We start from the raw sequence: 12,120 nt of genomic DNA on the forward strand, positions 1-12,120 counted from the left end.
TTATGCATTTATGACAGAAACGAGTAGGAGAAACCCAAAACCGTAAAAGCATTGACTTATTACGAAAGGAAATCAATTTAAATTTCATTCCAGTTTGTTGCAATTGAAGTGGAGAAATTTTATTTTGCATAAAGGTCCGCAGTCTAATTGTAAGCCCAACACCTCGCCGAGAATGACTGCATGCATTTCGCGCTAATGCAGAGGCGATGATTCTATCGAACGTGAAATGAAAATATTGAACATTGAATTAAACGAATAGAAAGGAGTGATTTCCATGAAAACTGGAAACGCTGCTGCATGTCGTGAAAGCCTGACAACCGATATTAAAATTGTCGCTTAATGGTCGGCCGCACGCAGACAAAATAAACCACTCCAGTCATAAATTTCTGACAGGGATCATCCTTTTGTTTCCAAATCCTCGTTACTTTACAATTCGCCTGTCGTCCGATATTAAAAAATGTCTCTCGTGATGGAGCCTCGCTCCTAAATAGCCATATGCTGCCGCCAGACTCCGACAATCGAAAAATACGAATTATCGTTTGATTCGAGAATTCAATTTGTCGCGATTCAATTTTTGAAAATTCGCAACGATGGGAGACCCGGTGTGCCCGATAAAAAAAGTCATTGTTTCGCGGTGCACGTGCTATCGGTTTTACGCAAAATAGGACGGAATTATCGGGCGGGGGCGAGATGCAGCGGCTTTTTGCGCGGGAAAATTTGACGCGAATAATATCCGTGCGCGATGTTTCACACTGCGATACCTCGTTCGACAGGTTTACCTCGACGCGTCGCGTCGGCCGGTCCGAGTTTAAAAATTAAATTGCACGCCCGTCGCGTCGATTAGCATACGATCGTTCATGGGTGATTTTAATCAGGCCAAATGCAATATTTGCCGCGTCAGTGAACGCCTCCGATGGACGCGCGCGCGGTAATAGCGACGATATTAATTTCTACTTTCCGTCAGTCTGTCGGACCACTCTGTAATCATCCCGCGACAGACCTGGACGTGAGCGAAATCAGAAATAATTATTCAGTGGCACGTCGAAGTTGCTGCATAATGTCAACTGTCGAAGTTACATTTGTTTGTGAATTATAGGAACCGATGATAATTTTATTATGGTATCGAATGAAGCTACTGGCCAGTGGAAAGTTTCACGTTATTTTTTATATCAAGCACTGCTTTAAACCTTGTGTCATAACATATTGTAATAACAATTTATAATTATCTAAAAATGTATAAATCTATTGCAATTCTGCTGTTTGCCATTGAGAACGAGTAGCGGAATAGCGTCGTAGAACCCTTAACCCTTGTGCGGGCAACCGGGTAGCCATTTACTGCATTTTAAAAATATTACAAAATTTCTGTGAATGTCCATTCCTTGCTCGCTAATATATTAATTCATAGTCTTCAAATGAGAATTTGTGCAAATATGTCAAATACAAAAGGTTTTCAAATGATGTATACATTTTGGTTGGCTACATAAGAGTTAGTCTGGCGACTGTGGTTACAGATCACCCTGTATGAAACCGACGAATCTGTGCATCGGCGCGCCAAAATTTCGCGAAAGTGTGAGGGTATCTGGGAAACGATGAAACCGAATGGACGGAGTACGCGCAACTCCGCTAACTGTAGTGGTTTTCCCCGATCTGTTGGGGGATTTGCCAGCGATAGCATTTAAACTCGACGAAATATATGATGTAAGCCGCTTTTACTGTGTTTCAGTCGAGGATATGATCAAGGAAGTGGACGTGGACGGAGACGGACGGATCGATTTCTACGGTAAGCCGTCGCTGTGAGCTTGCGGGCTCACCATTTACCCCGGAGACTTTCTAATAATCGGAGAAAAATATGATTGACACGGAAGAGAGGGAACGGATCCTCCAGTACCCGTCTCTCGGGCTTCTCCTTCCCATTTCATCCGCAATTGGTCCCATATCTAACCTTTCCGGCGTAGAAATGGCAGAGTATTTCGTGGATGGAGGTTACCGCGACCGAATTTTTCCATACAGGAAGCAAAAGTCATCTCCAGTTTCGCGTATTCTCGGTCATGAAATTACGATGGGTACACGGAGAGCTTCAATGAAAATGGCGAACCTTCGATTGCTTGCAACTGGCTCTCATCCTCAATTATGAGAATATTGGGATTGGGACGTGAAATAGGTTTAGACATGCTGTCCTTACTCTTAACCAATCAGGTGGTCTACGATGTTCACCAATTTCTCCTTGCGTTCTTTGAAATAATGCTTTCCATCTAATTTATTATAGTATAATTCTTAAAACAGCCAGAGAGCGCCTTGTGATAAATCAATGTAATTGTTCTGGTGAGATAAGGCAGAAGTGTGTTATCATAATTAAAGTAGATTTTCTTCTTGCTTTAACGGGAGTCATTCTTCCCCGGCCCATGTAAATTCCCCAATATTCAATTAAAAATTACTGCACAATAATTCAAAACAGTTCCCACTGGTGTGCTTGTTTAATTGAGAATATCGTTGTTGCAGAATTCGCACACGCGCTCGGTGAGCCAGGGATCGACGACGACGATGAGGACGAGGACGAGGAGTTGCAGTCCCCCGGCTACTAGAATTTTACCTATTCTCGTCTCTGTGTTAGATAGAACGAATTAAAAATGAGTCAACGGCGACGTGCGATCGCGCCCACCATCTCTTCCTCTGACATTCACGGTCGCGGACGAAACTATTCACCTGTTTGAATCGTTCGAACTCCCGATCTACTGCACCACGCACGCGTAACTCATGAAAATAAACGAGCAAAGGAAAGCGGGAGCATTTCGACTTCCCGCTGACGCTAAAGATGGTTGACCGTACTGCCATCAGGGTGCGCCACTCTCTAATACCGTGTAGGGACTACATGACGTGGAGGCCGAACTTCATACATGCGCCACAAGAGGGACAGGCACTCGAAAGGTCCTTTCCCGCAAGTACTCGTTCCTCAACAATTAGCATATATACCGTCCTCAACCGCCTTCCGACATCCCACCGTCTAAGGCAGGGCCCGCTAGTCAGCCTTACTGATGAGTCCTCTAGCGGGCCTAGGACGAAACGCATGTATGAAGTTTCGGCCTCCACGTCGTGTAGTCCCCCTACAACCGCGACTTTGTTCGGTGACTTTGGTCAATGTCAGAGGACCTTTTCGACAAGCCCTAATCTCACCTACTGCAACATCTGTAGATACAATAGCTGCTGCGATTTTATGTCACCCGATCGGACCACGAATCGTCGAGGGGCTCACTTTGCAAAGGAATCCTCTTTCCTTTTTCAGGAGCTGATAAAGAGGACAACTATTAATAGAGATCTTAACAGATAAAGAATAGTAATTACTTCCATATCTTCGAGAAATTATAGAAACTACAAAAATTCTTTTATTTTCCAACTAAATTCGATTCTTCTATTTCTTTGGAATCATAAATAAATGATACAGAGAATTTGTAAGCGCCAGGATCACTATCTATCGTGTCTAATAAATAATGCAGATCTGACCTCTTGCGGTGTCGCGCAATGCAAAACAAAGGGACGCACGCGATACGTTATTTTCGTGTAACATAAAGTCACAGTCGGCGGGACGTCTAACTTTCTTCATTAACTGTGCAGAAAAGTATCTTACTGATAAACCTTCGCGAACTGTTTTCGGTGGCTTACCTGATGTAACAAGCGAATAATAGGCGAGGAGAGGAGCACGGATGATCAACGAGTGATGTGGCCGAGCAATTTTCGACGGCAATGCTCGTTCGATAACGGATCAATTGGCTCTGGACTATGAGTGTTAGCCGTTAGCCGCTTCACTCGGAACACGCATCTTTTCTCCTTTCTCGTCGTGTCTCTTCGTCTTAATCTCTCGATGTACACGCGACTCGATCGTAATCAATTTCCTTCTAAGATATGTAAATTTCTCGATTTTACTCTCATCTAACTATAGATCGCATTGTTATTCACCTAAAAATAACTGTAAGAACCACAAACACGAGCACCGCAGGCAGAATTGGATCGATCGACACAGGCGAAACACACCGGATCGATTGATCGGCGAGGTTGGACTTAAAAAGCTTACCTGAATCGGACGATGATCGTCGATGATCATCAACGAGCTGAAGACGCTACTATTCGTATCACGGAAAAATACATCTCTCGATGGAATCGCTGTCGAATATCCCCCGTTTTGTCCGTTTTGTCGTTTTGGAAAAGTGAACCAAAACCTGGGACCTTGTTCGGGGGAATGTTACGCGGAATTTTAAATCGATCTTGATCGCTTTGCTCTCCTCGAGCTTCGTACCGTGTACCTTATTAAACGATATTTCACTGTTACGCCAAATAACAAAAAGCCGCACGCTGTTTCAAGAATATTTTAAAGGGTCTAATAAATCTAATAAAGTAACGATTCTTCGTGATACTGCGACTTACAATTTTCCCCATCCTTAAACAAATTATTTCCCACTTATACTCAGACAGAAGATGCTTTGCAATACGTAAGTACATTGCTGCTTGTGTCCATCTACTCCACGCAGTAGACTGCGGGTCTTTAAACGAAATAAAAATACTGTGTGCATCAATTACAACATGCAGGTGCGAAATGGAAATTTCTTTGTATCATTATCCACTTTAATTGTGGTGGTGTGGACAGCAGAGATGAGCCAAACATTTAATAGGCGTAGTCTAATTATCAGTCTAATTATAGAGTTCGAAGACAAATATCAACCGCGTAAGAGTAAAAATATATGCAAAGGAAACAGACGACAAAACGGATCAGGAAAGCGTGTCCAATTTCTGTTGAAAGAAACCGGAGATAGCTGGTTCTCCGTTCAGAAAAATTATTTCAAACATGAAAAGCAATACCCTCGCGCTTAGCTGCGTCAGCTCCTAGCAAAAAGGTCCTTTCTCAAATAATCCTGTACCACGTATTCTAAGGAAACGCTTCCCTGCCGTTTCCAATTTTCGCAATATCGTAGGAAGGGGTAGAATAGACAGGAGTCAGCTTGCTATCGAGGAACAGCGGGCTTCCATAGATATTTCTTAAACGTTCATTTTTTATTAGCGATAAATAAACTTACATATCTTTACAGTAACAACATCCTCTCGTAACTCTCGGAAAATATGATAATATCTATCCGCGTAAATACAATATAGATCAAGACTTCCATTCTGTTGTGTTCGTATCATCTTATTGTTGCTGCTTATGTATGTTTTGTAGTTCGACCGTGTTCGCAATAAATGCGACACGCTTACGTTCCGCAACACACCGACAAAAAATACGGGTTCTGCTTTTTGAAAGAAAAAAAAATGAAACAAAAGAAAGAATAACTCGGTACGACACAGAATGCGTACGGAGGATCTACGGCTGCGTGTACGGTTTACAATGGCGCCTACGAGCCTTCGAGCAGATACCGCGTTGCCACCGCGTACCGTGATCTCGCTTGACATTGCAACAAAACATTGACATCATTAACACGTTCGTTGATCGCCACAGACTTTGCTCTCGTTTCTAATCACAACAAATTCCCATTCATTAATTCTAAACCAACCAGAGTATCAGTACATGCAATATTCATTGTCCTTAGCTGCACACCACATTCACGAGTCTTCAACTCACAATCACTTTCTGAACGTGTTAACAGGTTCCACCAGCAATCGTTTGCATCGTTTCGCGTCATTTCACTTGAAGTCGCATCTATCGAGTTCCCCTTAATCGATTACCACAGTAGAATCCCATTTATCTGAACTTTCCGGGTGAAAATAACTATGACGTTCGTAAAACATGGTCCAAATAGAAAAAATCACTGTGTGTTCATGTAGCAGAATCGCCACCTGGCAGTGGTTGCGATAAAAAGAGTTTAATCGCGAGTATAGTTACCCGAAATTCACGATAACCAGGTTCAGATAAACGGAGTTCCGTTATAATTAGAAAGGAGCGCCTTACACGCGCCGCGTTAGAAGTTAAAAGACGCGCGATACTAGCGAGCACATACTACGCAAACGCGACACCATATGCCGTGCAATCGGTGGCTGCTAGACGGCAGTCGAAACGCAATAAAATAAAAACTTCGACGGAAACCGGGAAAGTTTTTATTTTATCCTCACTCTAACGTCTTCAACGGAAGAAGAGAACTCCTACGTAATTGAAGCTCCCACGAGAATTGGTTCTAGAAAAATGTAAAATCGAAGAAATATCCACAGTCTAGCAATTTGACAATGTGCCGGCATCGTTTCCAAATCAGGTCCAAGCGTGTTCACGCGAAGCATTCGAATCGGTTAGGTTACATTCTAATGATAGCTAGCGTACAACTGTCAAACGTAAAAACAAACGGAAACGTAAGACGCGCATTAAGTATGGCGCTGATATAACGACCGTTGCGCCGCTTCAAGATTCTCGGCAACAGACGTCCTGTTGCCTGACAGCTTAAGTTCCCCTACACGCCATCTAGCTTTCGCTTTTAACTGGTGTCTCTGGTTCTGCCCAAATTCCATTCGTCCCGATACTGTCATCGCCATTGGAATCTCCCGTTTCTCAAATAGTCTCGACGCTTTCGAACTCCGCGTCAACACTGAATCTATGTCGCGCCCGATCTCCCCCGCTCTTGCCTTTTTCACTTCGCCGACGAAAAAAGGCTATACAATAGTCAAAAAATATGATTCGCCGATAATCTCGTACAAGGCGATATATGTTTATACATACAGAATATTTATACGCACATACCAGTTAAGAGGAAAAAGCTTTCGTTTAATGATATACCAGATTCTTTCGGTTCACTCGCCAGAGGCAAGCTTATGTATGTACGCGTATGTTCACAAGCATGCCCAAGCATCGTTGTGCGCGTGCGATCGAAGAGTACGTTACACACCCGCTGAGAATTTGTCAAAACCTTCACCCCTCAATTGCGTGGCCGTGGCTCGCAGAAAGCAGATCCGTCCAAGTGTAGTCGTCGCTCCACTTAATAAATACGCATTCGTCAAACAGCGATCATCGCGCGCGATTCGATCGGATATGTCCACAGCTCGGTGCAGTCCTTATCAGAGATTAGTCATTCTCGGACGGCTAAGGACGACGTTTTTCTTGACCGCAAAAAAACGAACGACCTCTCGATCCGAGAATAATACAACACAATATCCGCGCCCACGTGTTTCTCGTCCGTTCGCCTCGAGGAAGTAAATTGGTTTTCTTTTTCGCAAAGCCGCGGATGATCGTGGAAAAATGTTCAAAAAGGTGGCTCGTCGTCTGGCGACTGGTTTACAAAAATTTTGTGTCGTTAGTCGCATTATACCCTAATTATCGTGAAAGCTGGACGCGCGCTCACGCGATATACGAAATCACAATTCTACAGGTAAAAAAGAATCAAACGTCTTTGTCATTCTGCTCTGCAGTCCCGTTTGAGCAGTCGAGGTTTTGGCTTTTCTCAAGTCACTTCATCCTTTGCGTTTGACCAGCGATACAAACCAAGTCGCACTCCAATCAGTCTAACGGCATCAAAACACTTCAGGTTTCACACCGATCCCGGTGAAATGAACGATTTTTGAGATTGGATCAGCTGCCTGGAATCCCCCAGTCCCTAGGGAACGTACTCCACACCGTTGTCGCGCACTCTAGACTCGCAAAGTATAACCGAAGTCTCATCGTGTTGTGGTGATTAATGCTAAGTGTCCTTAGATAAGTAACATTTAACCGCGCAACAACGTGTCTCTCTTAAGTAATTTGCAGCAATATCGTTGTAGATAGCGAACGGATCGCAAACAGCGCTGTTGTGCCAGCCTGTCGTTTTTCATCGAGAAAGAATCGCTTCGTCGCTGCGTCCGTCTTACGCCGACGAACTCTTTCTAACCAGCACGAGATCGAGAGAACCGTTCACGTGCTCATCTTCCAAGTAGAACATTCGTAGAGGCTCCGCGGAGAGTCTCTGCGGTCCAGAACTGTTAAATGATTTCTTAGAGCGTTTGGCAAGTGTCCACAGTCTGAAACAGTCGAAACACACTACTGACGAAAAACGCAGCCCGATGGACGGGTCGAGGGACAAGATCCACTCATGCCACAACCGCAAGAAACCGAGACGTTCTCGCCCCGTTCGAGTATCACGTTGATCTACTGGTCGCAATCTTCCTGTCGTCGATGACCGACCACTTCTTAGCATTCTCCATCAGGATCATTCGTGTTCGTAGTGGCAACAGCGGTGGCAACGGCTGCGGCGTACCGCTGTCGTCTTCTCCTGACGACGGAGAGCGTGTTTAATGGTAATTTTCGACGGTGTTGCGAAGATGAGACCGAGGATCGTCGTCTGTAATCCCATCTCGCGGCGCGTCTACCTCAAAGGACCGGCTCCTCATCGGTGTCTTCGTTGTCTTCTTGCTCCTGTGTCGGACCGTGCACGCTGGATCCTGCTGACAGGGAACTCGTCTTCACGCGTCGCTGCCTTTTTTGTTGACTGCTGCCGCCCCCATTGCTGCTGCTGCTCGCGCTGGAAATACTGGAACTGCTGATCGAGTTCGCGCAGGCCATATCCAGATCCGTTTGGTGTCCGTGAGCGTCTATCAAAGGCCGTAGAGCCGATCTCAAGGACCAAGAGAGGCGAGGATAAGAGCGCTCGTGTTGAATCATTACTTCCTTGCTTTGATTCTGTTTCTACGAAAGAAAATTGATTTGTTTCAATACTGACCCACATTCGACACTCTTCGATCTTACTTTAGTAGAGTAGTATTATGTATCGTTGAAAAGAGAATGAAGAGAAAAACTGATGACGAAGGAAGCAGGCTAAGTAATTCTGAAGAGCGTAAATATTCTGCAGACTAAAATCTTAAAAATGTATGATAGAAATCTTTGAACGATTTATAACATATTTTATGATCATTTTATGTTCAATTTAGTGAATCATTTTATGAGGAAATGTTTTCTATACTAATTTCAATCAGTTTAAAGAATATGGTAGAGTCACAACTCATTTTCTGAATAACGTAACGTTTCCATTGTCAACACACCGATCAATACTGGCAAAGAATACGAGGGAAACGCTAAATGGTTCGAGGTAATTAAGGTATAATTGAATCGGAGCGGGTCAAGAGCGATGACATCGAGAGAAATACGTGAATTATCGATTGCGCGTCTAATTAAAGACGCGCGAAACGGTGACAATTGGTGATATAAATAACGGGCTTACCTCGGGAAGGTCACTCGACCTGGTTTCCCGTGAAGCCATCAGCTTCTTGCTCTCGGCAAACTGCCTCAGCGATTTCTCTCGAACGTAGACAAACGGTCTGATGACCCTGAGATCCTGACGGCGGATGTAGTAATGGGCCTTCATGGTTTTTAGTTTGCCGCCGTAAAACACCGAGACGAGGAAACCCTCGGTGAGATCGTCTAGATGCTGGCCGATCGCCAGCACGTTGTAATTGTGCCGCTTGGCAATCGAATATAGCCGTGCTCTGATCGCCCGATTGCAAAAGCTGCACGCACCGTTCGCGTCTAAGGGATCCTCTGGCTGATTCTCGCCGGGATTGCACTTTGTCTCAGTACTCTGATCTTCATACAAATAGGGCACATTGAGAGCCTTCAGATAGCTCATCGTCCCGATTGGATCCACACCCTTCGTGCCCACCGCGGCCGCTCCGATTTCGAAGTCTATGCTCTTCGATCTCGCGTAGAATCTATATTGATACAGAGTATGCAGCAGGGACAACGAGTCCTTGCCACTGATCGATAGGCAAACCAACACTCTATCGCTGTCCTTGATCATATCGAACTCCTGTATAGCCTCGACCGCTGGTTTCCAAACGCTCTTCGGTGGGCAATGCCATTGCGGTCGGGCTGCATCGGTATTACCATCATTCGATTCAAACGCGACCTCCTGGTCCTCCTCTTCCTTCAAATCGCTCGAGCACTCCTCATCCTCCGAGAAGTCGTCGGCTTGGCGGACCTGTTGCTTGCAATTAGACTTGTTCACCAGCGCGGTCATAGATGCCGCTCTTGGTTTGCGACCATAGCTGTTCGTGGAATTGGATTCCGCGCTGCTGCTGCGTTTCAGATCGACCGAGTCCAAGGATTTGTCGCTTTCGTGAAAAGATAGATTGATGCCGCTGTCCTGTGAACTGACCGAGTTCACTGCGGAATAAATCTTCGGCAAGATTTTTCTGGTGTCACCAATCTCCAGACCACCTCTTTCATGACCGTCGTCGTCGTTCAGATCATCGTCCAAATCATGCACCACCTCTTCGTCGTCAGTCTTTGACTGACTGCGTACCATCTGCTCGTTCTCCGCCGGCTTCATCACGTATATCACTGTCTCGTCGGAGGAGCACTCGCTGGACATCTTACTCTCTTGCTGCGTCAGCTCGCCGACCTTCCCCGAGATCTCAATTGGGCCGCTTCGTCTGGAGCTCGAGAGCCTAGGCGATGAGGAAAGCTGCACCGCCCTTCCTCTATCCGGCGAACCACAACCGTTTGAGGAAACATCGGAAGCGGACGCGTCCGGAGAGTGTCTGTGCAACCCGTCCACGGCGTTCACCATGCACCTGATTTCGGATTTCACCTCGCTGGCCATTTCCTTCGAGAACTCCATCAAGTACTCCGCTATGTTGCTCGCGGTGAACGAGTCGTGTCTCATCTTATCTTCGGCGGTGGGCAAACCGATAGCACTGATGTTGCGTGAGTGATGCTGCGGCGTGTTCTCGGAGGTGTTTGTCTCGGACAGCGCGTCGTCGACTTTCGAGATCACCTCTCGGATCTCGGACTTGATTTCCGTCGCCAGCTCCTTCGTCACCTCTTTGACATAAGCGCTCAGATCGTCCTCCGATCTTTGTCCACCGTTCGTGGAGATCGGCGACGACCTACCCCCACCCACGAACTTCTCCGTGTAATCGCTGACCGAGGAGTACGAGGACGGGGGCGAGGCCGTGTTGTGATAATTCAAGGACAAAATCGAATGACTCGGGCTGCCGTTCTCGAACTCCAACGAGTTCAAATCGGTTTGACTGCTGCAGCTACAATGGTGTCGCCTAGGCTTCACAGTGTTCCCATTGTTCCCGCTCAGTCCTAAACTAGTTAGAGTTTGAGGACTCAACGGGAGCGGCGGTATAGGGGAGGAGGATGACGAAGCCACCTTGCGATTCACAGAGGCGTTCTCCCCACCCCCGCTACTGCCGAGAGAATTGCACCTGGCACGGCCAGCGTTGGCAGCGTCCATCAGATCCTTTTCCTCTTTAATTGGCCTGTTGCCTGTGTGAGAGATCGTGCTAAGGGCCGAAGGCGTGACCACATCGCCAACAGCAAATCTCACGGGCATCGGCGAACTCGGGCAAGTAGCCGGCGACCTTTGACCGGTCGGGCCGTTGTTTCGATCAGCGCTAACCGATCGTTCTTCTTCGTTACCACTGCTTCCGCTAGAGTAACCCGTCTGGAATTCGGCTGCATTCAGCAGAGTCTTTCGAACCGAGCTGAGGACCGGCAGACTTCGATGTCTAGGCGATGTAGTTGAGATCAAAAAGTTTCCCGTCCGGGGAATATCGCTGTTCAGTCGACGGATGCTGTTAACCAGGGCCAGACAGCTCACTTGGCTATCATGTGTGGTCGTTGGCGTGTGGTGACCAAGCCTGTTCCACGATAGCGTTGGATTGAAAGGTACGTCTTGCTTCACGTTCAGCGAGTTGCCGAGCAGCAGATATTGCGCCTCGCTGGGCAACATAAACCATCGTAGAGCTTCCATTCGCTCGGACACGAAGTTGCAACTACGGTCGATCTGCAGCGGGTATCTTTGTGCCATTTTTCTCGCGCGGTTGAAAATATTGCGGGCGGTCTGCAAACAGTCGCCGTAGTTCTGCGGAAGAACACCTGCCCCGGACACACGCCTCTCCGACGCGCTCATCTTCCCGTCGGTGTACCTAATCGAGCTGAGCCACTTTCGCTCTTTGAATACGCTGTTCGTGTGGTGCCGCCACTCCCCGGTGTCTGGGTTCAGCCCGTACTGCGGCAACAGCTTCCAACCCTCCGTGGCTACCATCTTGAGGGCCTCAAGAACAAAGGCGACCTCCGCCTCGGACATGAAGTACGGGAAAGAGAGCTTCGCGAAGCCCGGCCGCAACCCCTCCGTGTTCATCTCCTCGTTGTCGGTGTTCTTCTCGCTGAAAGGAAGA

General features: G+C 46.6%; 2 protein-coding genes across 2 annotated transcripts in view; one reads left to right on the forward strand and one right to left on the reverse strand.

Moving 5' to 3' along the window:
- Positions 1-5,232, forward strand: part of LOC143207365 (uncharacterized) — a 93,283-nt gene extending 88,051 nt beyond the window's left edge. Inside the window, exons 6-7 of the mRNA XM_076420756.1 lie at positions 1,724-1,780; positions 2,500-5,232. Coding sequence (XP_076276871.1) covers positions 1,724-1,780; positions 2,500-2,582 — 140 coding nt within the window. The 3' untranslated portion in view covers positions 2,583-5,232. The remainder of the gene's footprint in view (positions 1-1,723; positions 1,781-2,499) is intronic.
- Positions 5,022-12,120, reverse strand: part of LOC143207361 (uncharacterized) — an 89,226-nt gene continuing 82,127 nt past the window's right edge. The window contains exons 7-8 of the mRNA XM_076420752.1: positions 9,153-12,108; positions 5,022-8,620 (exon numbers count right to left, since the gene is read on the reverse strand). Of these exons, the coding sequence (XP_076276867.1) occupies positions 8,306-8,620; positions 9,153-12,108 (3,271 nt within the window). The 3' untranslated portion in view covers positions 5,022-8,305. The remainder of the gene's footprint in view (positions 8,621-9,152; positions 12,109-12,120) is intronic.

This window comes from Lasioglossum baleicum, chromosome 3, assembly GCF_051020765.1.
Source record: "Lasioglossum baleicum chromosome 3, iyLasBale1, whole genome shotgun sequence".
In the NCBI taxonomy this organism is placed as follows: domain Eukaryota; kingdom Metazoa; phylum Arthropoda; class Insecta; order Hymenoptera; family Halictidae; genus Lasioglossum; species Lasioglossum baleicum.